The sequence below is a fragment of the Eucyclogobius newberryi genome, unplaced genomic scaffold (assembly GCF_026437365.1).
Source record: "Eucyclogobius newberryi isolate DKJ021-1_F unplaced genomic scaffold, fEucNew1.0.hap1 SCAF_16, whole genome shotgun sequence".
NCBI lineage: Eukaryota > Metazoa > Chordata > Actinopteri > Gobiiformes > Gobiidae > Eucyclogobius > Eucyclogobius newberryi.
Genome location: NW_027315790.1, coordinates 17,171,725 through 17,197,870, shown reverse-complemented (window position 1 = coordinate 17,197,870; position 26,146 = coordinate 17,171,725). Strand labels below are relative to the sequence as shown.

The 26,146-nt window shown below is 42.1% G+C and overlaps 1 protein-coding gene across 3 annotated transcripts in view; it reads right to left on the bottom strand.

Annotated features, from left to right (window-relative positions):
- The window catches only part of LOC140361861 (KH domain-containing, RNA-binding, signal transduction-associated protein 3-like), a 133,354-nt gene extending 107,612 nt beyond the window's left edge, over window positions 1-25,742 (bottom strand). For 2 of the 3 annotated variants that reach the window (XM_072447748.1, XM_072447749.1), the window contains exon 1: window positions 25,354-25,742. In XM_072447748.1, the coding sequence (XP_072303849.1) occupies window positions 25,354-25,444 (91 nt within the window). In that variant the 5' untranslated portion in view covers window positions 25,445-25,742. The remainder of the gene's footprint in view (window positions 1-25,353) is intronic. The other variant, XM_072447747.1, reaches the window with a different exon arrangement.
- Between the last annotated feature and the right edge of the window lie 404 nt (window positions 25,743-26,146).

Below are 26,146 nucleotides of genomic sequence, written 5' to 3'. Positions count from 1 at the left end.
AACTAGCCCAGAGGTGCTACATCAGAGCACTTTTTGATGTTGCCTAGATACCACAGATGTACACCAATATGGCTGAGCACAGCACATGAAGACTAATTTGCTTAATTGAACAAGGCAGTCTATGGGTGGTTGTAAAAGCAATAGTAATATAAATTCAACATGAGGCAATAAATGCAAGTTGTATTTATTTTGTGAGGCAAATTATAGGAGAGCAACTTCGAGGACTTGGGAATTTTTAAATGATCAATGTAATAACTGATTAATTTTTATATTAAACTGATTCAACATTTGATTTGTAAAGATACAGTATAGTTTCGAAATGAGGGTTGGAGCTGCAGGGCAAATGCTGATAATCTTTTGGCCTGATATAAAGTTTAAAAAACTAAACTAAACACACAAAAAAATGCTGTTTTGTAGCAAACGTAATGAAATACATAAATGAGTTGGGCTTTGTTTTAACTACTTCTATTTTTATTTGATTCTACAGCTAGTGTCCCTGTGGAGCGATAATGAAATTTGTGTAGCTAAAAAAAAATAGCAGTATGAGTGATGTAGTAGTCAGCGCAGCAGCATCTGGGCCACGGCTGCTGACAGAATTCTCGGGCTGACACGGACCTCCATCTCCCCTGGTTCCACCGGCAGCCAGACTGTCAGGAAGATGAAAATATGCCTGCCTTCATTTAGTGCTGTGGGGATCCTGTTGAGGAAAGGGGCAGGTAGAGCTAATGGACTACTCTAGGACACAGCAGGCTGTCGACTCAGCGATGCCGGGGGCTGTCTCTCCAAGACGCGCTTTTCTTTATGACAATCTTTCCGAGGCCGCAGCAGCGAACGTGGGCCCAGGAGCGATCACCTCTGTGCCACCGCTGGACAGGATTTACTGTAAACAAAATCCATTTTCAGAGAATGTCTTTTTATTTATTATTTTACAACCACTGCTGGTGACATAAATCATTGGGGCAACTTTTTATACTACAAAAGAGAATGTGTTCATTGAGCTGTATGAAATGCAATATAGAGAAATGAAATGGGTAAAAGTAAATGGACTAAGACGAGACAATAATGAAAAACATTATCCTGGACTAGGAAAGCCATTCACTTTCACTGGAGGAGAAAAGAATCACATGTGTATCTAAAATACAAACAAGATTTTGTATCAATTAAACAGTACAATAACATGTTTACTCAAGTTCTAATTAGAGATGCTCTGATACAAATATCAGTTTGTATCGGGTATATCCAAAACTAAAACTAAAAATTATCAATAGGGAAACTAAAAAAGCTGCATCTGTCTTAGGATTGCATTTTTTATTCTAAATTTCTCTGTCAGCTTTAAACATGTATTTGATAAATTAGCTGTCAAACTAGTTAACATCCAGAAATAGACAATATTCTATTTAAACCTGTATGTCTATGGTGTATTTGTGGTACTGTATGTTTTTGGTATATACATGTTTTATAAAATGCACATACACTGCACATACATGTAGGGACTAACATATATAATAGAAAGCATCAATGTGATCACAGAACTGGATCCATCACTAGTTGTCAGTCCGTGCGAGCAATAAGGGCAGTGCTGCATCTGCTCTGACTGACAGAGAGGAAATTGAAGTGTCGCATGAGACATGTAAACCATCTTTTGCTGTGTGTGACACCCACTCCAGACAAACAAGCGGAAAAATGAAAAAAGCACAACTAAAGATGAGAAAAATCATGGACACTATAATAAGCAGGCATCAAGAACACAAGTCTCCAACGTCATTGTTAACCGACGTGTCCTTTCTCTCGTCGTATCTATTGTCTGACAGTAAATGTTTGACGGCATTGTCTATGTCAGAATCACAAAACTTGAGAGGGAACTAGAACTGCCAAAGACAATATTCCTGGAAATGTTTAATATATTTTATTATGTTAAATAATGTACTTAAATTGTTGTTTTAATATTTTCTTCTATATAGATATGGGCATGTATCTAGTTCAAAAGAAATGTAGACTAAATGTATTGAACATAATAAAACCAAGGAACCAATGTTTTAAAGCTAAAGAGAATAAATTGTGGGCCGCACTCCATAGCAATGCTAACATAGCATTTATGGCTAATGTTTGATGCTGATGCTAGCATATTGCAACATCTGATGAGCTGGTCAGAATGAGGTGGAGATGGGAAAGTGAGACCTCTTCATCTGAGTGATGGACAACTTGGCTGTGCATCCAGTCAACCTGAAGTGTGTGCTCTGTTGAGACCTTGTAAACATTGCTAAACACAACGCCACTTGATGCAGCTACTGTAATCACACATCAAAACAGTAGATTTGAAAGACATTGTTCCCCCAGCTTGTCTTTCATCTCTTGCTCAGTTTTGCCACACCAGCCCCTGTACTATTGCCTGATAGTTATCTTTGACAGTGTTGCCAATGTCAGAACAATCAGAGACATTTGAGCGAAAATAAGGGAGTGAAAAGGGGGAAAAACAAGAACGTATGAAGGGTATGCAGACTCCCCAGCCTGACAGGCTGCGGTGTAACACACACAAGACGTGGCTTTATGTCATCTGAAAGTGAGAATCTGTTCTCACACCATGGCAGCGGTGTATGTAATGCCTGGCTGCATCACCGCCCACTGCACATCATTAGCATGGCAGCTCGGCGATGGAATTATACAAGGCAGCTGTCCACTGTGGTCATTAGGTCCATCCAGTTCAGATTTGAGAGCGGGCCTTCACAATAAAGACGTCACCGAGTGCTGTGTATATAACATCTCTCTCCCTGCACCTTGAGGACGGGAAATAATAGTGAGTGAGCTTGCACAAGGCAAAGAAAAAACACTTTTTTAGATGATGGCTGCTTAAATCACGCTATCTCAGCACCTGAAGGGCATACACAAGTCGTTAGTTGCTGATAAACACAGTGGCTTCCAAATTAAGCACCAATAGGGTTAAATAATGTAATTTGATTACAAAAGAGCTTTGATTATTATTTAATTGCCTCGATGATTCATTTAATTTATACATGTAATTAAAAACACGGCATAGACCATGGAAAGATAGTCTCTTTACTCAGAGAACCAGGGTTACAACATAACCCCAACATTCTCTATTGTCTCAAGACTATCTCTCTACCCGATTAAATGTTCATATGTATGAGGAAACGCTTTAAGACACCCCGTGAGGAGCCCATTATCCCAAAACAAGAAAGTGATGAATGAACTATATGCGTATTTACAATATTTAGACTCCTTACGAAACACAACCCTGCAAGACGCAAAACACCCACAGGGCTAAAGAGCCTGCAAAGGCCAATTAAACAAAACCTAGGACACAGCACTGCAAGAAGCTAGGAAAGTTGCAGACCCAAGCAAGTCTAGGCCACGGACAACTAGACTAGACTGAAGCCACCTAACGACTTGCACGTCCACTGATGCTACCCAGCACACACTCGCAAAAAAAGGGCTAGCAGCCACATTAATAATACCTTGAGAAGGTAAATTTGGACGTTCTGGTTGAAGCCAAACAGAGAGGCCCCGCGCCAAAGGCCCAAGATGTCGAGAAACCGTGGGTAGAATGCGCTCAGACAACTGCAGGCAAGCCACTAGACACATAAGCCTCCTTAATGGTATCCACAATCGAGTTCGTACGGCTGCTGCTCCGGGACCCGCAGGACCACATACACAAGATCATAGGATGGAACAGTTGGCTGGTTCCTGTGAACAGTAAGCCTGTGAGTGTCCTTCAGGAAAGCGAGAGATCAGAGTGTCAGGCTCACTCATAGATCAAAAAACCAGACTAACTGCAGACTTCCCCTCCTCAAGTTGAGGAGGAAGCTGAGACACATAGTCTGAATGACAGATTCCTGAAGATCTAGTTCTAGGGGCCCATTGCTTTCAGGGGCCAAGCGACAAACCTGAGCTCCATTGGGAATGGGTGAAATAGTGTCCCCTGTGCCTGGGAAAGATGACCCAGGTTGGCTGGAAGTTTCCATGGTACCCTGTCCAGGAAGAGAGGAATGAATGAAAACCAGGCCATGTGAAGGCAGTGTGGGGCTCCCAGCATGACTCTGTGCGTCTCTATCTGGATTCTCCTGAGCAGGGACTGTAGGAGTACAAATGGTGGAAGGCATAGAGCAGCCACACCACCGATGGATGCACCAGAGCATTTAATCCCGGGTTGTCGTGAATGACTGAGAAGAACAAGTAAATATGCGTTAACTTTCTGGAAGCAAACAGGTCAACCCTTGCAATGCCAAATATGTCCCATATCTGCTCCACAACCTGAGAGGAAAGTCTCAACTCACCCAGGTTAGGGACCGCCCCTCGACAGCTGAGGGGTTGAGCCCACTGTAAATGTAACTACCTGATTTAACCAGCTGATTTAATCTATTTTATGTTGGAAGTGCAATTACATTGCCAGTCCAGCTGGGGGCACTCAGTGCTCTTGAGCGTCGTGTAGACCGTCTCTTCTTCAGTTATAAACCAGCACGGCATGAAGAAAGACGTGTCCTCACTTTATTGCTCATAAATATCCCCCTTTACAGGTATGGTAGCACTGTACAATGGTAAAACCAACCTTGAATGTTTTGTACTGCAAGTGGAAAACGGTTCATATTGATTGATGTAGTGATACGAAGTCATGTTGCTGCGCTAGCTAGGTAACAACATTAGCATTAGCTCCTTGTTGCTGCGCTAGCAGGGAAAGTAACACTTTCTGCTAAAATTCATGCCCAATTATATGATCCGTGTTATTTACCAAAGACTGTATAGTGCAAGGGTAATTTGAAACGCTGTAAAATACAGTTTAAATGTGAATACGATGTGTATATTCTGTATAACTACTGTTCAGTTATAAACCAGCACGGCATGAAGAAAGACGTGTCCTCGCTTTATTGCTCATAAATATCCCCCTTTACAGGGCTTTTACATAAAAGTCAGCCTCGGCAGGAAGTGTGATGTGTTTGGTTCGCCAATAGCCACCCAATGCTCGCTCACCCCAAATCCTTCATGCACCGCCCCCAATTGTACAGTACAGGCGTCTGTTGACACCAGCTGTCAAAAGACCAAAGGTCCTAGAGCCCTCCCGGACAATATATGTATTGCATATATCGGGCAATCTCTAGGTTAAACGCATGTAGGGCAAACCAGGGTTAGGGAGCCACAGATATTAGCCTATACGTTACAGAAACTCTATGGTTCTGTGCCCAAAGCCTTTAAGGCACAGAAACTGGACAGATCGTATCAGAATTTGGAACGGGCAAGTAAGAGGAATACTAGGAATCCAGGTAGTAATTTAAGGTAAATAACAATAAAATGAGGAAAAAAGAGATTCAACGTCATTGTTCAATCTTGCCATTTTATCTAGAAATATTTCTACTAGGGCTGGGTATTGCTTAGTACCTCACGATACAATACGTATCCAGAAACAGGATCCACAATACAATACGAATCCCGATACTGGGAACTTGATACGATACACATCCTGATCCATGGATATCTGTTAAAACCGGTGTTAAAAGTTGACTTAAGTTTTGATTAAGGTGAATAACAAAATGCATTAGAATTTCATGTTCTCACCGTCCTCAATATCAGAACAAAACTTTCCTATTATTAAGTCACATTTTCAGCTTCTAGGATTCAACATTGATGCTCCAGTTTGTAGGTTCAGAAGTGTAGAATGTGGCAATTTCTAATGACTTTATGTTGTTTAATAAAAGTATCACAATACGCATCTCTGTAGCAATACACGTATATCGATATCAATATTTTGAGCACAGCCCTAATTTTTAAAGAAATTTGCTTTTGGGCTCTGGATAATGTTATAACTCAGCCAAATCCAAGTTAAAGCTTATATTGGATTCATTTCAATTATACTAAATAAAACAACTATATAAAACTTAAAGGCCCAGTGTGCCGCTTTAATCAATGAATAATGTCTAAATGTAAGGCATTGCAGAGGTCGGAGTCAATTAGATGGATAATATAACAGCAACAAAATTCCGTTTGTCACAAAAGAAGCGGGTTCATGTCTCCAGGGATCGGGTTGAGACCTTCAGCCTGCAGAAAGTCAATGACTGATATCCACAGAGACAACGTTTTTGCCTTTGAGCAAATTGAAGCAACATAACCATAAATTTACAAGTGGTTGATCGATATTGCCCAGACCTAAGAAACATATACATGTGAAACCATTCGATAAGGACCATTGGAGAGGGACCGGTAGCCGACTATTAATCTTGCATTACATTCCAAAGCTGATGAAAGACGTAAACATTGTGGTGACCGAATCTGCCATTAACTTTAGTCTTGATGTGTGTACCTGGCAATCAGACATAATTCTGCTTGTTCCATTGGCACAATCATAGCCATTCATCAGATGTGGTCCATTAGAGTGGTCACATTACAAAGGGCAGTATACCACAGCCCTTTCCTATCACCAGCACGACTCTATATAGCATATCACTCGCCGCCAGGCAAACATATTCACTATTCCTTCTCATATTGCTTACATGACAGACCATTGATCGCTTGAGTTGAATTTCCTTCATCGAAAGCTTCATTTTATACTGTGCACTTTTTGGACTAATGCAGTCAATGTAACCTAAAACAATACTTAGTTAGGACTGGGAGTTTGGACATTTGGACAAGGACAGGGCCAGTGACTGCGCTTAATAGTAATGTTCCCGTTATGCACAGGAGCGTCTCTAGAGGTTGGTCTTAAATACGCGACTACTCAATCATGACCAGAGGAAGCCATGTTGGAATGAAATGGGTCATGAGATACTTTAAATAAATATGATAATGAGATAGACGCCAGTGATTGCTGAAGGGGTTATTTGTGTTGGGAGGAAGGGGAGTAGCAGGTAGAATTTAGTAATACAGTACTGGACACCACTAAAATATGAAGTAAGCTGATAGACGGTAACACAGGCTAATGGAAAATAATAGTCCAGGGGTGACAGGAGCATTACTTCTAGGTGTGTTGGGGCTAGAGATGTGAGATTTATAACATTGCAATCATTATTGTGGATATATGCATAAGTGAACAATCAAGTATATAATCTCTAGATAAAATGACCATTTGTGTTTAATTGTGTGAACCTCATTCAAGAGATTTACAGGCACTATCCTGATGCATTGTTAAACTATTGTTTTAATTTGATATATTTGAATTTTTAAAACATTTTCTGACTTTCATAATGTTTGTCCATTTGTGCCTTGCAGCTAAAAGTTGTAAATACTGCATTACATACACTGGTGGTAAGGAGGGGTTGAATTTCTTATGAAAATTAACAAAAAGTTGTGGCATAATTAATGAACATCTAAACGTCTAATACAGGAAACTCCCACGTATTGTTGTTTATAGTAACCCTGTGTTTTTCCAAGACATTTTCTAGCATAATAATATCACCTGCAGTGCTGACAAAAAGAAAAATACACAGATTTTTAAGATAGCATACTATGTTTCTCCATTATGTAATTTGTCCAGCACAAAAAAAATGTATAACCCAAACTAGCTAATTGTGTCATTAACTTAATTAATAAGTGTTATTGGGAAGGCTTGTGTCATTAAACAGCGCACCATTGTGAAGTACATATATAATAAATACATGCTAAAAAACATTGAAGCTCCTGGATTTCAGTAGTAATGAACGCTAACAAGCCACAAGATACAAAGAATCTCTTTCAACTGATGAGGAGAGTTTTTGATTTTGTCTGCGTTTAAGTGTTTGTACGGAGTATGTAGGCATTCAAACCTGTATTTGTTAATTTATTCTCTTGACGAGGACCTTGAAATATTTTTTTTCTATTAAGACATTAAAGACTTTCCTGGTTTAAAGTCACAGTCCGATGCAGCGACTGCATCACTGCAGCCGCTGCACCGATCTGCCTGTCGATCTCACGCTCCATCCTTCCCTCACTCATGAACAAGACCCCAAGATACTTGAACTCCTCCACTTGGGGAAAGGACACCCCACCCACCCGGAGAGGGCAAGCCACCTTTTTCCGGTCGAGAACCATGGCCTCGGATTTGGAGGTGCTGATTCTCATCCCAGCCGCTTCACACTCGGCTGCAAACCGTCCCAGTGCATGTTGCAGGTCCGGGTTTGATGGAGCCATCAGGACAACATCGTCTGCAAACAGCAGAGATGAGATCCTGTGGTCCCCAAACCGGACACCCTCCGACCCCTGACTCCGCCTAGAAATTCTGTCCATAAAAATTATGAACAGAACCGGTGACAAAGGGTAGCCCTGGCGGAGTCCAACATGCACTGGGAACAGGTCTGACTTACTGCCGGCAATGCGAACACAGCTCCTGCTCCGGTCATACAGGGACCGGACAGCCCTGAGCAAAGGGCCCCGGACCCCGTACTCCCGGAGCACCCGCCAAAGGACACCCCGAGGGACACGGTCGAAAGCCTTCTCCAGATCCACAAAGCACATGTGGACTGGTTGGGCAAACTCCCATGAATCCTCGAGCACCCGATGGAGGGTATAGAGCTGGTCCAGTGTTCCACGACCGGGACGAAAACCACTCTGCTCCTCCTGAATCCGAGGTTCGACTATCGGTCGGATTCTCCTCTCCAGTACCTTGGAATAGACCTTACCTGGGAGGCTGAGGAGTGTGATCCCTCTGTAGCTGGAACACACCCTCCGGTCCCCCTTCTTGAACAGAGGGACCACCACCCCGGTCTGCCAGTCCAGAGGCACGGTCCCCGAACGCCACGCGATGTTGCAAAGACGTGTCAACCAAGACAGTCCTACAACATCCAGATACTTTAGGTACTCAGGGCGGATCTCATCCACCCCCGGAGCCCTGCCACCGAGGAGTTTGCGAACAACCTCAGTGACTTCAGCTTGAGTGATGGATGAGCCAGCCTCCGAGTCCCCGGTCTCTACTTCCTCTTTGGAAGACGTGACTGAGGGATTAAGGAGATCCTCAAAGTATTCCTTCCACCGTCCGACGACATCCCCAGTCGAGGTCAGCAGGCCTCCACCCGCACCGTAAACGGTGTTGGTGAGACACTGCTTCCCCCTCCTGAGGCGCCGGACGGTTTGCCAGAATTTCTTTGGTGCCGACCGATAGTCCTCCTCCATGGCCTCCCCGAACTCCTCCCAGGCCCGGGTTTTTGCCTCTGCGACAGCACGAGCCGCGGCTCGCTTGGCCTGCCGATACCCGCCGATGACCTCCGGAGACCTACAAGCCAGAGTGGCCTGATAGGCCTCCTTCTTCAGTCTGACGGCATCCCTTACTTCCGGTGTCCACCACCGGGTTCGGGGGTTGCCGCCACGACAGGCACCGGAGACCTTGCGACCACAGCTCCGAGCAGCCGCATCAACAATGGAGGCGGAGAACATGGTCCACTCGGACTCAATGTCCCCAGCCTCCCCCGGGACATGGGAGAAGCTCTCCCGGAGGTGCGAGTTGAATACCCTACTGACAGAGGGCTCCACTAGACGTTCCCAACAGACTCTCACAATGCGCTTGGGTCTGCCAAGTCTGTCCGGCTTCCTCCTCCGCCAGCGGATCCAACTCACCACCAGGTGGTGATCGGTTGACAACTCTGCCCCTCTCTTCACCCGAGTGTCCAAGACACGCGGCCGGAGGTCTGATGACACGACAACAAAGTCGATCATTGACCTCCGGCCTAGGGTGTCCTGGTGCCATGTGCACTGATGGACACCCTTGTGCTTGAACATGGTGTTCGTTATGGACAATCCGTGGCTAGCACAGAAGTCCAATAACTGAACACCGCTCGGGTTCAGATCGGGGAAGCCGTTCTTCCCGATCACCCCTCTCCAGGTGTCACTGTCATTGCCCACGTGGGCGTTGAAGTCCCCCAGTAGAACAACGGAGTCCCCGGTCGGTGCACTGTCCAGTACCCCTCCCAAGGACTCCAAGAAGGCCGGGTACTCTGCACTGCTGTTCGGCCCGTAGGCCGCCACAACAGTGAGAGACCTGTCCCCCACCCGAAGGCGGAGGGACGCGACCCTCTCGTTCACCGGGGTAAACTCCAACACGTGGCGGCTGAGCTGAGGGGCTATCAGCAAGCCCACACCAGCCCGCCGCCTCTCCCCGCGGGCAACACCAGAGAAGTGGAGCGTCCAGCCCCTCTCGAGGAGATGGGTTCCAGAGCCCAAACTGTGCGTGGAGGTGAGGCCGACTATATCTAGTCGGTATCGCTCAACCTCCCGCACAAGCTCAGGCTCTTTCCCCCCCAGCGAGGTGACATTCCATGTCCCCAGAGTTAGTCTCTGTGTCTGGAGATCTGGTCGCCGAGGCCCCTGCCGTCGACTGCCGCCCAGATCTCTCTGCACCGGCCCCTTATGGATCCTCCTGCGGGTGGCGGCCCCACGTCGCTCTTTCGGGCTGTGCCCGGCCGGGCCCCGTGGGGTAAGACCCGGCCACCAGGCGCTCGCCATGGAGCACCCATCCCAGGCCTGGCTCCAGGATGGGGCCCCGGTGACGCCGATCCGGGCGACGTAAACTGCCTTGTTTGTGTTGTCATCATAGGGGGCTTCTGAAACCGATCTTTGTCTGACCCGTCACCTAGGACCTGTTTGCCTTGGGAGACCCTACCAGGGGCATGAAGCCCCCGACAACATAGCTCCCGGGATCATTCGGGCACTCAAACCCCTCCACCACGTTAAGGTGTCGGTTCAAGGAGGGGAACAATTAATTTCCATATTTAAAAGGAATTCTTTGATATATACTATCAGAGACTATTTAGAGAACGACCAATATGTTTTTTATGGCCGATACTGATGGTGATGGCCGAAATGGATATATTTGGAACTTATTTCGATCAATTCCTCCAAATTATGTCAATTAAATTTGCAACAAATCACAGACTTACACTAGACACAAACTTAGAGTGCAGTGCAGTCATGTTCTTTGTGCACTTCCTCTTTGTACTAAAATATTAAGTGTTTTTTCCTCCCAGTTCAGCCAGTTCAAACATTTTTATTGTATTCTTTCAGCCTCTGATTCTTGTCTCGACAGTTACAGTCTTCTTTGAGTCCCTACATCTTTATGTCTAGATTGAGTGAGTCTGAGAGAGTGATAAGCTTTATGAGTATGGATGATGTGGAGGTAGCTCTTCCTTGTCTGCAGGACTCACCATTACATGTGAGTGTGGGCCCTGCTGTGCTCCGTGGGGGCAATGTAGCTTTACACTGGCAGATCTATGACAAGCAGCGGCAGATGTCCAGCATCTTCATCGCCGAGACAAGGCGAGTGTGTGGAGTGATGTCACTTTACACGAGGCGCTGTGGCATTTGACTTCTGCTACACATCACATATTGATTGTGTGTGTGTGTGATGCTGACTGCTCTGTTGGATCCGTGCCTTGTTGTTTCTTCCGCTGGTACTTGACTTGAAACGCTCTAATAAGATGTATAATATGAGGTGGGCAAAGTCGTTAGCCTGTTCAATAGTGACATACATGTTATTGCCACGAACTGGAAACATTACAGTCTGTAGTGTTTTGGAGTCATCGGGCTGCAGTGTATTGGATTCATCAGGCTGACTACTGAGTATGAGTTACATGCTGTTTAGGAATTTCCAGTCAAATGTTCAAACATCTGCCTCTGAATAAACCAAGAAAAATAAAAACGTTTTTTGTTTATTACTGAATAAGTCTAACTGTGTTTTACAGAAAAATAAACATCTCATTTATGTGACTGAATTCTGACAAAACACTAAAAATGTCATAAACTCCAAGTTAGAACAAAGCCACAGGCAAAAGCTTCTTAATTACGAAATGCATCTGCACCATCAGCACTTCTCTACAATTAGCTGTGAACAAAAGCCTAATTACGCTCGGTAACTTTTAGATGCTGACAGTATATTCAATTAGCGCTGAGGTAAGTGGCGTTCTGTCTTTTATTCCTGTTCCTGCAGACTTTGGGTTGTGTTCAGCCAAGCCCAGACAGTGACCTGCATGCTGCCCAGTCCCTTGTGTTTGTCTTTTGTAAATCAATATACTCTCTACATTGATTTTAAAATGTGATGCTCGTCCACCAGCAGCAGCTTCTTTTATGTAGCAAGGTTATATGCTTTTCAGTGAACACCACACACTTTTGCGGTTACTGCAATTTTTCAGATTCAAAGCATACACTAAAATGCAGATTTTACACTGGTGAACGATGTAATTGAAGGGCTTACGTTTGCATTTTGATAATATCACGTTACAAAGGCAAAGTTACATGTACTAATAAGGCCACAGTTATTTTATTACTTAGTTTACGGATCTGCCGCACTTAGATTATTGATTTCTACAATATAAATAAAACAAATTATTATAATTTTTTTTTTATAAAGTACCGCCGACAACGCAAAATAGCATTAAATGAAATATAAAAAGCGGTATCAAGTCAGAAGACAAGAGCGCGAAGCAATTTTTCGTCAAAATCCTGCGTGAGTTTGTGACGGGGCGATTCCGTCCCTGCACGCGGCCCCGGGAGAGCATGAGCAGACGCGCGCGCCCGTTTCGCTGTCTGCTGTGGCCGCTGTATGCAGCACAAACTCCTTTATATCGCAAAAACACATTTTAAACCCGTTTAGCACATTTTCTCCAGCGCGTTTTGCCGTGACTAAGACTGTACACCTAGAAGCGTCAAGTCTACCAATGCAAAACATGCTAAATCTACTGTTACACGCTCCTACGCGCCGCGCCCCCCCTCCTCCCGTGTTGCCTTTTGGGAAAACCCGGGGGAAAAAATCTATCGAAATTGAAATTATATTTATATTTCGCCCGCCTGTTCAATATATTTCATCTAAAAATCCGTAAACCAAGTAATAAAATAACTGTGGCCTAAGCTAAAATTACAAATTCATGCTCAAAGGTATATCTATTTTCTGTATTAATTTATCTATCTACGCATTTATTTATTTTATCGACCGTTATCATCTTCAACTTTTCTGTCGTGAGCGTGATGTTATTATTATGTTGATACCTCTGAGACAGTCCATAGCTAGACTGCAAAAAAAAAAAAAAGGCTCTAGTTCCTTGCTCTGAAATGCAATCCAGTGCTGTCTCCGTGGATCCTGAGTTCTTATCAGCGCCTCCAGGACGAGAAACTGTCAATACAACAACCACATGAGAAAAAGAACGTCATTCCATCCCCCTCGCGCCTCGTATCAAGCCCGCCGATCTCTACACACACAAGCGCGTCTGGTCAGATAGCAATTAAAAACCGGGGCCCTCTGTCGGGGTGGAGGGCGCCCGTTAACCACAGATCTATAAACCTGATTTCTATCCATTCACCTCGTCCCATTGACACGTGGGGCATTGACTGTGTGGACTGCATTCTCGCTTGTAATTATAATCGTCTATGCCAGAGATGCATTACTTATGACAGGAAAGGATTGAGCTGTTATGCATGTGATCCTGTCAAACAATGAGCTGCCGGATAAATAGCTGCGGCAGCATTTACATCTTTTTTTTTCTCCTTCTCTTTCTTTCGGGTCTAAGTTACAGAGATGCTGTGCTAGGTGAAAATAGAAAAAATGGAATGTCACAAGAAGCTGGTGTGAACAATAATGAGTAAAAAAAAAAAATGCTGCTATACATTTTTGGGAATATAATAGCATAAGATGGCGTATGTACTGCAACCCACAGTTGTCTTCTTTTCAGTGGTACAATATCCTCTTTTGAAATCAGTACAATGGGTGCAATGCTGTTGCCGTGGGCAGCATTTGTAAATATTCATCCATTCCATTTATACTGTAAATGTAAGGTTTTATTGTTCAATATCAAACAAAAAAGCTCCATATGTCAGCTTTGCAGATTCTACTGACTACTGTTTTGTTAACCACCAACACTTGGTCAAAGAACGCCAAAAAGCACCCACACATATATGAATTGTCAATACATGTCATTTAATGAAAAGGCATTTAGTGCCACCGCGCAATATCATCTAGTGAGTTATCAAATTGGCTTTTATGTTCTTATTCAGCCACCTTTTTCGTTATTTTTAGTATGTTTATGGTCAGGGTTACTGAAAACGGATTGACATTAAGATTTATGAACTAACTATTTGTCATTTTTTTCTAACACTTTCATAATGCCAGATTGTTACAGTAAAGTTCTTTAACTACATACAACTTTGACTTTCAGCTTGTTTCAAGTGTCTAATTAAAGCACCGGCCTGTTGGTTTTGTGAAAGTCTATACTATACCTTGCAGCTCGTCACAAAGGTCTTCATTTTATCGAGAAAATCCGAAAAATCCATTTGTATACTCTGTGGACTCTCGAAGCATTCTCAGTCCACTAATGATGGCCAGGGAGAGAGAGAGTGGAGCTGGGCTGGCTAACAAGCAAGCCGCCGCAATCCACTTAGAGGTCGACCTATAACAAGCATCTTCATGGGCAAATCCTAGGTCAAACTTTAACAAGAGAAAGGCTGCCAAATGGTGCTGTTGAGGCAAGCGCAAGCCACACCGGCGTTGGACATAGAGCAGCAACAGAATTTATTGAATGGCTGCGGGGAGAGGGGATAACTGCGTGTTATGAGGGTCGTATATCCCGGTCTGACCCCATGTTTATGGCTTAGCCATGAGACTTAATGAATGTTTTACAGACAATAGTAGGTGCAAACGCGGTAACAAGGAGAGAAACACACTGGCATCTGGCGGGTACCGGTAATTGGAACATCAGTTAGTACAAGAATGTCTAGACATTTATATATTGTTTTAAAAAGGAAATAAAAAGCTCTCAAACTGCAATTAGGGTTTGCTTGAAATAGAGAAGGTGAAGGAAGCAGCCCAGCAGGACGTTGAGAAAGGCTCTTTTGGCGCGGTGGTAAATGAGCGTTCATCTCTTCCTCTCCTTCAGCAGTGCGTTACGGGAGAACTAACCCCCCGTGCTCCAAAAACGCAGAAAACGCAATTAACTTTCATTTACTGATATCCCACCACCCTTGCTCAATAAACATTCATGTCAATTCAACGCCGACTTTTCAAAAAGGTGTGCCGGTCATTTAATACTTAACAAGGCAAAGAAGAAGAACGCGGTTGAAAGGATGGCACAGATCGGCACGCTGGTTTCCACTGCATCAAAATGATGGCAGATAATGGCACAAAAAGGTAAAATGGTCACGGCACATTGTGATCCACTCTGGAGGGATTTGAGCAATAAAACACACAATCTGACAGCGCCATCCACGTTTCATCTTTAGAGCACAGTGGTTTTGTTCAAATGTCCACAGCTTTTAAAATGGTAAGATGAAAATGTTTTAAACATGCAAAGTTTCAGAAATGAGCTGGCTTCCTTTTTTGTCCAACTTAGTGACTTATGAACGGTATATGCAGCAGCAATATGGCATAAGCCTTTCGAACAATTTACTTTGGGCCTTTTCTGGCTATACCTAAGCATCCAACAGTATTTATGTGTAGGGATCTGGTGCATTATTGTTAAAAGGGAAGAAATCACACACAAATGAGAAAAAATAGAGTCATATTTTTCGGATCTTGTATTCCAGTTGTCTATAGACCTGGATAGCCTATAAAATGCATATTATTTTCATAATTAATTCTTTGAACTGAATTTTAAGAAATTAATTGTATCGCAAACATATAATTTAAAATCTTGTCGGACAAAAAAAAACAAATTTCAAAAGGCCATACCAACTTGTCAATGCCCGATCTCAGATGTATTAGCTAATATGCACTGACCAAATAAAATAATAATAATAAAAGGCTTTGAAAAAATCCCATTGAATTTATTCTGCAACAGCATTAAAAGATATGGATTGCACCATGCTCTTTGTTAGGGTGAGCCTAACAAGTGTTATTTATAGGCTTCATTGTGGATGTTGATACAGGCCTAGGATTAGACTCACAGAAGTAATGAACACTATACACACTGGTCCCTTTTATTCTTCGAACATCAAAAAACGGCCCTGTAAACTCGACTAATTCCCCTTACAACAGCCTGGAAAAATGGAGGTTATGCTCTTCAACCTTGGATATTTATGTTTGTGTCGGAGCGATGTTTAAGGGAAGCATGATATTGTGGCGGATATGTTATTTACGGCGGGCAGGGGTGACTTCCACCATCTGTTTGTGAAGCAACAGGCTGAGCAGACGCTGCCAGTAAAAGGCACAAAGTCCCTGGGCTTATCTTGGTGGAGGTGTGCCGCTGCTCCTTCGCACCAGCGAGGTGGAACGATAAACATAATTAAATTGAGTTGGATTACACAAAATGGATGGGATCAGTTGGGAAGGCGGAGAAGCTAATCCAGTGCAATCCTTTCTATAGAGCTGCCAACCACACAAAACCACATAAATAAAGAAGAGGTTGCACTTTCACAGACACCTCGAGCGGGGGGGGACACAAAATGGGAAATAAGTCCTCTCTAAAGTCATACGTGACCCTCTCCAGTGCCGCGGCGGACCATGATGAACTGATACAATCTACAACCATTCATTTAGGTCAGATATATATATATATATATATATATATATATATATATTTATATATATATATATATATATATATATATTTATATATATATATATATATATATTTATATATATATATATATATATATATATATATATATTTATAGGTAGATTCTAGGGCCTTAGGGATTGATTGATTGATTGGACTAAAATGTGAATGAACCACAGTAGATGGGAGAAGGGCTGAAGTGAGTTAGCTAGAGATTTGAGAATTATTTATGAATCTGTTCTGCATTTTTTACTAATATTTTTCTTGTCTTATAAAAGGATCCTAAAGAAAATGCTCAGAGGTTTTGCTCATTTCACATTAGTTTGCTTAGACTGCTGCCCCTGCGACCCGGCCCAGGATCAGCGAAAGATAGACAGATGTTCATTTGTTAATTCGCGTTATCAATGTAGTCTTTAGTTGACTAATTATTTATTTAGTCGATTACAGCGCTAAAAGATTCATCCACTAAAATGCCAGAAGCAAGACTCAAACCAAATATTTTCTCCCAAAAAAGTTCCACTACTTACAAGAGAATTATATATCATTAACTGCTAAAGCTAGTTCTACTGATATTATGGTTACCAACTATACTTATTTGCATCAAAATTCATTATATTCAAAGCAAGATTGCAATTCGGCAGTTCAAAAGTCAGTACAGAAGTCTAATAAAGCCTTGAAATAATGCCTTGTATACTGTATTGCGTAAACTGGTGGGTAAAAAGTTGAATCATCCTTTAAATCATCCAAACTTTTTATTTGTCTTTCCTTTCGCCTTTTTCAACTCTCATTCCATTTCACACAGGATTTTTTTTCGTCCTGCCTTCAGATTACATTTTCACTTTCATAACTGTCTCTGGTACAAACCCCTTACAAATAACTTTCCCTCGGGGGCAAGAGACTTCTGGCTCTGTTGGTTTATGGGGTTAAAGTGTCAGCATATCAAGAGAATTTATGAAGGAAATAAACGTTCTCTGACATTTAGACATTTGTACATTAAAAGCAGGTAGCGTATGTCCTTTTCTGAGACGTCAGTATCAGCTTTCAGCATAGTGGGGCCTAAACAAGTGCACTTTGCATTATTTAAGCTGCCCTGGCTGGTCGCTTTAACTGAGAGTCTCCTCTTGGATGGCCGTGCTAACAGATCGCTCAAGGCGAGCCCTGGCGACATGGAAGGAAAAATGTACAGCCTTGTGCCATCTGAAATATGAATGCAGCATTTACACCTCGCCTAGACTTGCTACATGGAAATAGAGGAGTCTCAGCATTAAATCAACAAGCTGAGCCCTGGGCGAGCTGCACCAGGTGGAGTTTGGCTCCTGCAATATGGAGATGTGCTGACGGACGCTGTGCGCACATGCAAAAGACTAATAAGACGACACCTGGAGAATAATGCAGTCATTAAGTTTCTCTGCTGCCAATGTCTCAAGGAGAAAATCTGGAAAGAGCAGAGCAAAAAAATGTAATAGCCTCCAGGATGAAACACTACACTTGTTTCGACCGAGCATATGGTGAATATTAATTAAATTCAGCAACCAAAATGTTTCTAAAACCATTGGAATTTCCAAGTAAGAATTTTCCTTGTCAGTATATTATTTACATGTTGAAATGAATATTGTTAGCTCCAAACTTATCTCAAAATTGGAAAAGTAAATGCAGTAATTTACGGTTCTTGTAGAAATGCATATTTTTAATATGTATGTCATATTTTATTTTGATAAGATGGCTGGAATTCAGATTCTAGAGCTTGTTTTTAGTTTTGAACCATAATACTTACTGTAAGGCTGCAACTAACACTCATTTTAGTAATATCTTATTTATTTCAATACATTTCTTAGTTGTTTAAATCACAGAAATCAATCTGAAATGTTTTACTAAATCAGACCCAAGATGAAGCTAAGAACGTCTTCAAGGAGTGTATTTCCACCAATGAGTCATAAACCGCTTCGTTCTGTACATGGCACGCTTTGAATTCTGTGTCTAGTTCATACAATTATGATTCCATTAATACATTAGATATAGCATATTACTTGTTGCAGCCCTAATGTTACATAATGACATTAAGGCTAAGTGTGTAGATTAGCTTGATCAGTAGATTAGATTGACATCCTGGCCCTAGCTTTGCTGATTTGTTTCTGTTCTGGTTTTATTTACTACATTGGATAGTTTAAGTTCAATAAAAGAGAAAAAGAGTGCAAAAATATTTCTAAAAGTTCACTTGAAAAGTTAAAAGTCCCATAGGGTTTATTCCACAGTCCATGTTGTTAGAAAACTGACTGTGTGCTTGACTACACATCTAGGACTTGGTCTGTTTATTATATTTCAGACACTTATCACTTTGGTTTGTTTTCCATTGGTTTTGAAACCTCAATTATGTCAAGGGGAGGCTATAACTGATATGATATACTGGCCGTGACTCTTGACGATAAGTGCCGCATGCATTTGCCGAAATGAGGAGAAACAGGGATGACATTATAACTGCACTGAACCAGCCGCGTATCAGAGTGGCTCTCGAGGTAAATCAAAGTATCTTCAGCTCACTGTGTGGCGCTCAGAACATGTATTCCACATTAGCAGAGAAGAGAATCAATGCATGTGATATGTGGTGTCAGTAAACTAGAGCCTGTTAGCTTTTACAGCCAAAGTTTGGCTTTGTTATTCGTGGCCTACATGTCACCCCTGGGTGCCAGTGGGACAAAGCGGGAGCAGCGCTAACAGGGCTGCAGTCTTCAGCGCATCTAAATGTTACGACTGTACAAAGCTGCAACTCTGGCTTTGAATAGTTCAGAGCGGAGTTCACGACTACGTCCCGTGCATTAGTATAACTTTAAAGCTTTGGAGCGCAACAGTTCTGCAAACGTCGAGCCCTTATCTGTACATATTCTATTTTTGTGTAAGTCGATTGTTTTCAGAATACTAGTTGCTATAGGTTTTCAAACCCAAAGAGTTTAATTGCAAATATATGAAAATTATACAATAAATGGCTTATACAAGAAACAGCTTCTTTGGTATAAATTTCAGTATTACAAAAATAACTTTAATTTCTTCTCTTGCCTGCTATAACTAGTGCCACTTACAAATGTCAATATAGTGTCATTCAAATGTGTCTAAATGTGTTACTTTATTTAGTCACATAAATTTATGGAGGCAATTTGAAGCCTGTGGACAAGACTATATAGTTTAAATGCCCACCCAGCCAATATCTTGTGATTTGAAATATAGCTGTTTTCTCAACAAAAACCTAGCTATATGTTGTATATTATAACTCAGAAAATGTCCACCTTTCGCCCATAAAAATGCCTGGATAAAAATACAACACTGTTTACATTATGCGAGTGAAAGACAAGCGCGGTACACTTCGTCTGCTCGTCTGTTCGTCTGCATTGCACTGCACACTTTAATGTAATGCAAACAATGTTGTGAGCTCCTGCTGGGGAATGTCCAATTAAAAAACCCTAGACTTGCAGGATATGTACAGAAGCAGTCGAGGTTATAGAGACCGAGCAGAGGTCCGCAAACATTCACACCAGCACCATTCTGCATCTATACAGTCAACAAAAGAGAGATCAAAGGCTAAGCATGAGATCTGCTGCTGTTAACCACTTCTTCAAAGACAATTGAATTCTTTTAAAATAGGTTTAGCACCATGTAAGGTAACCAACTAAAGCTGCAACTACATGTCAACGTAATCAATGACGTTGACTTGAAAAATACCAAAACTGTTAAAAAAAAAAAATTAAAAGTACTAAAAGACGATTTCACTTTATAAAAATGTGATAATTAACATTTCCCAGTTCATCACCTGCTGTGTCATTGAACACTTAGGATGTGAATCGTGTGGAGGTAGAAGCGACAAGGTAAACACTACAGGAAATACTGTTCGAAAATTATGATTTATGTATTAATGAGACCAACCCAGTGTGCTGTGGGCTACTGTAAGAGTGACTTAATGTAAATAGCAGATGCACTTCTTGCCACCTGAGGTGTATATGTGTAACTGGAAGATGCTTGTTAGTATGCAGCCAGGGGTTTTTCATTCCCTGTTAGCTGCCGGACCTCCCTGTCAGCTCTTCTGGCTCCAGTCAGGTTCCAGGCTCTGTCTGGCAGCAGCGAGGGACGGGAAACACACTGATTGCACTGGGATGATCAGAATTACAGCATTTTCTGATGTGTTCATTCAAAGGTAGCGCAAAAGCACTAAAAATGTGAAAGTTGTAACTTGCCATATCACTCCTGAAGCGAATATTAAAACTCATGTGACTGTTGAACAACAGACCTGCACCAGGCGGAGCAAAGCCAAATGAATCCACATGATCCCATCCGGTTGGTTTTTTGCCACAAATCCTCCAGAAAAGCAGAGCTAAACAAACGTCGCTGCATCGCACAAGGCTTGAGAAAGCTCAGGCTACAAACAAAACATGTTGGCCAACTAAACCTTGCACAGAAACACATACGCGAGAAACTGCAGGATAGTTTATGTTTGTCCAACATTAAAAGTGCTGCGATACTTCAACATTTGTTCTTTTCACCTTCAGCATAACATTTTGGTAAAAATAGAGGTAGTAGCCTTTTTATCTGGTGTGAAACATAGCATTATTAAACAACCTGCTAAACTTTGGACATGATGCCAAAAAAAAATTGCTTTTGTCCTTTGCTTTTCTTATGCGAATTTAGATAATAGGCACATTTTATAACAGCAGAAATATCATATACATCATCATATTTCTGCAATTTAATGGGAAATTTAATCCTCAACTATATTGTAATATGTGTACTCAGAGATATACAGAGATATTTTTATATATGTGAATATTGCCAACTCCTTTTAAGACAATACATTTTGCCAGGCCTCCAGTCAAAACTGAACTTGTGTCTGGAAATCAAACATGGAAGTGTCCTTAACCTTCTGTGCTTTTTTTTCGTTTTCTAAGACATTCTTTAGTCCGACTCTTCGTGGTCCTTACAATCCCCTGCCAATTGCATAATCAGGTCCAAAAACTCATCAGCAAGATGGCAGAAGAAGGGCTCTATTAAGCTCCATCATGTTCCATCTGTTGTGGAAGAGAGAGATAACAGTATTTACACTTTTTGGAGTTGTGGCAGATGCTTTTGGCCAAATTTTGTGCGCTGCAGAGTTCAGCTTACTTCATAAAATGTCATGGATTAATTTGGCCGATGGAGTCCAACTGCAATCTTCTCCCCCGACAGATTTATCACAAACTAACTTTACTGGAACACTTGATTGGGAACTTGTGTAACATTTTGTTTTAGCGTGCACCAGATGATAAATGTTTCATCGTTTTTATTCAATTTAGGAAATGGCCAATATTTGCTGTAGCTCTGCTGAGGACCTGCAGTGTGTATATAAAAGAATGAGTGTGTCTCAGAAAGTAGACACTAAATGCTTTCATGAAGCATTAAGTATTCAGAGCTCCTCTGACGGTGAGCTTGTTCTTAGGAGTCTAAACCTAGATTTGAGCAGCACCCCAGATAACAAAGTGCTGAGTGAAACATAACCTTATCTAGCTACAAATGAGAATGGATTCACCTCATTGAAGAAAGAGACCTACTGTAAGACAAGCTCTAACTCTGGCAATTATGGTTCGCAAAACTTCAAACAGTGGACATCCAATACTATATATTATTCAAAATATCTCAAAACATTTTATATTTACGCATGTAGCCTCCATTGATAGTGGATATTGGAATCAAGGGGGGGAAATGAAAATGTTTGCTTGGTGGATTTCAACTTATAATGTAATTTATTTTAGACTTTAAAGCTCTAGAGGATTTCAAAATAGTGTACGATTTTAAAATGTGATAGAAATGCAGACCTTTGTTTTTGTTGTTCTATCTAAGACTCTAAGTAAAGGTGCATATTTAAAGTAAATCTGGTAATATTATGCTTTCAAAAGCGTATAAATTGCATACTTATTTTATTGTACTTTGCAAAACTTATTTTATTTCATTTTTGTATTATGTAAGTAAAAAGAAAGTATAGTAATACACATTCATAAAATGTTTTAACAGTTCTTCCAAGTGCAGCCGGTCGCAGTGATGTGAGTTTGAATCCCAACTCCGAAGATTAACTGAATGTCTTCCCCTCTCTCTCTCTCTCTCATCCCCCATGTCACTCTGTCCTCTCCTATGTAAAGCCTACGGGCAACAATATCTTTAAAAAAAAAAACACTGTCAAGTTCACGGCATAAAAACGTCTTAAGTTACCCACATTGTTCCACACAAACCAGGACAATGATACAGTTTATTTCTTAGTTTGATCGAGTCACAGAAAGAAAGAAAAAACCTCAAGCACAATTCTTGCCTTCCACTGGTCCTGATTTGCATTTTCGCAGCTGTTCGACTTCTATACACTTGAAAAATGTTACCTATGATATACTTCAACCCAACGTAATGAGACGTTCGGAGTGAGTGGGTAATTATCTTAAAAGGAAAGCTGCATAAGTGAGCAGCACAGGTCCAGATTAGCCGACAATACAAAAGTAGCGAAGGAGGCAACACTTCATCCACATGCGCCACATAGTTAGAGGAATAATGCCAGCGACGCTTGGAGCACAGACGCTGCAGAGCATGTCAGTCAGCCAAGTGATAATAATACCCGATATCAGTGACCTAAGTCCTGACGAGAAGAAACAATCCAGAGAAATCAATGCCGCACGAGTTGGAAAATAACAGATACACACAACGTTCAGAAAAAAACATATTTGGAGAAAGTCAGAGCCTGGCAAATGTACAGCTTTTCATCTTCAACGAAGCCTAGAGAACAAATGTACTCCAAACTTACCTATGGCAGGAATTGGCTTCTTTTTTCTTGTGACAAAGGGCCTGAAGTGAAGTTTTATTCTAGTTTTGTTTATCCAGTGGATTGTGCTGTGTAGTGCTGCTGGTAGTGACTATAGAATTCTGCTCCCGAGATATTGGAACTCCAGTCCTCTCGACGACAGAAAGAGGACGATTTCATAGAGAATAGTTTTAACAAAAATAAAAACCAAAGTAAAAAGACTTCAATACTACAGATTTCCGCTTCACATCGCAGTGAAATATGAATTGGTGAACAAATATGTGCATTTATAAGCATTAAATCATCAGTTTATAATGGCTTTAACCACATTATGCATAAAAAGACTGCATGGAAATGGGATATTTTATTGTTTAAGTTGCTTAGTTGATTTTTAAAGGATTTATATCGACAACAGCAGAAAGGGGACACGATAGAATTAGTTATATTGAGATTTGGGCATAAAATGGTGAGTTTAATTTGCTTGTTACAGATAAATACATCATTTACCTGTAGTTTTATGCATAAAAGTTGTACTTGTGGGATCTCCTGTATTAGCGTGGTCTTGTCGGTGCACTTTAGGCACATATACACAGTCAAATCCTTAAAATACTTTTGAGAGCTTTTGCCATCGCCATGCCTTGACCCCTTTAATCAGCCAATCAATGCACACGGCATGTCTTTAGTCAAACAAGAATGTCTTTAGTCGACTTAAGCCTTTATCGCAACAGCTATAAAACGCTAATTGCGGCCATTCAACTTGAAATTTGGATTGGATTGTGATTAATCTTGCAGCTCTGCGAGTACAACCAGTACAATCCCTGGACAAATAAACCCGCTCTGACTCAGAGACTGCACTTTACCAGACTAAATTCTAACATATACGCTCTGACAGATATTTTCATACTATTCACAACAACTACTCCAGTCTAGTGAACTGTAATGGAGTTTTACAGTTAAGCCCAAGAGTGAAAGCCACATTGAATTACATAAAACTATACAAGTGATGATACATGAGTAGCAGGGGAAGCTATAATGATCTGAAGCGTCTGATAGCCGATGCACAGGGCGACAGTAGTCGCCGAAGTAATACTGGCGGAAAGAATCATTAAATAGAAATGATGCCTGACTTTGCTGGGGGGTGGCGGGCGTTTTAAGGGAACCCTTGAGGTCTCATGTTTGGGCACAAGCTGTGAGCAGGACCGGCTTGTCAGATAGGATAAAGCAGCCCGCGCAGCAGCTGTGTCTGGGGGCTCATAGCATTAGTTCCGGCGCAGCCACAGCGGCGCACGCAATGGACCAAATCTGCTTGTCTGTTACCTTTAAAAGAAACATATTGCCACTCTGAACCAGTGCCTCTTGAAGAATACTCGGCTATCCTGACAGTCCGAAAAAGAGAAGGCGATGACGATGAAGTGTGGAGCATGAAAAAGATTTACAGCGTCTTCAAAGCAGCAGAGGATTAATTAAACTTGTTCCATCCGTTTAAGAATTCCATTTCGGTCACGTCCTAGTCGCTTCAAAGAGGGGGAACACATGTACATTTGAATAAGAGGGTGATTATTCCGGCTCTCGCACAGCGGCTTACACATGTCGGCATGGAGATGAAGACAAGTGCAGCCTGCTAACTGAATGTCAAGTCGACGGAGTGCTGAGGTCTCGCTAATGCTGCCATCAGAAAACTTAGCCATGGCATTTGTCCGGCTTTTAACTGTCAAAAGGCGACACTATTGACATATATCTATATTCCACCATTATTCTTGCAAAATTCTAACAGAAAATATTTCAAACATGCCATTAATAGACGTTTTAATTATGTATTTCATTCTTAATAAAGTTTAAAGGTGCACTTTTTTAACAGAAACCACATTGAATAAAAATATAGCTTACCTTTGGTGTTGTTTGGCTAAAGTTAACAGATAAACATAGCAGCTAAAGGCACATTTGCCATTCAAACTTGATAAAACAGCAGGAGATAATAACCAGATAAACACACAACGCGTTTGCATTTAAAACACAAGTAGGCATGTTGTTGTGGAGTAAACAACAGCCTAGCATCACTTTAAAGCTGACAGCATCGCTTCAACGTCCACTCGGTTTGACACGCAGACTTACCTATGTCCAGAAGCCGCAAAGAGTGCTGAAACCCCGGCTCCAGCGTGTCCTTCTCCGCCATAAGCTCCGGTAAGTAGTTCTCGCTCCCCATTCTGCTCCTGTTGCCTTTCCCTTTTCTTTTTTCGCCCCAAAGTCAACGAGTCAAAATGCAATGCAGAGTCAATAATTCAAAGCAGACAGTTAGAAAACTTGTGCAGCGCCAACTTAGCAAACCTGGGACGTGAGGCGGGAATCTCAAAGGGAGCTGGTGTCATCCGCGCGCGCTACAGTGGCATCTCCTAGTTTGTCTTCTCAGTCGTGAAGAATGAAATATGCGCGCGGGCGGGCGTAGCATCCGACGCGGGGCTGCTGTGTTGGAGCTGCTCGTGCCGCGCTTCGCATATCACAGCCGGGGGGGGGGGGGGGGGGAAGTGGTCCGTGGTGCGGCTGCTGGCTGAGGCGGAGTGGCGTGGAGCTCTGTGCGCGGGTGTGTGATGCTTCCTGCCTCGTGTCCGGCGGTACAGTGAGGATCGAGGAGGCGCAGCGAGTTAGGCGCGAGTTGGGCACGGAGGGGAGGAGCCAAGCGCGAGAGCTCTCCGAGGTGCTGAAAGCCACCATTAGCATAGCATTACCATACACCTCCGGCTGCATACACAGCTCTCAGCCAGCGGAAGAAGGCGGCCACTCACCGGCGCAGAACAGAGGGTTTTGATAATGATAGCTCTCACCAGGTGTCAAAGTCAAGCATTTCACCGTTAAGATTTAAGAGTAGAAAGGAAGGAAAAGATCTAATTAAATGAATGTTAGTCCTCGG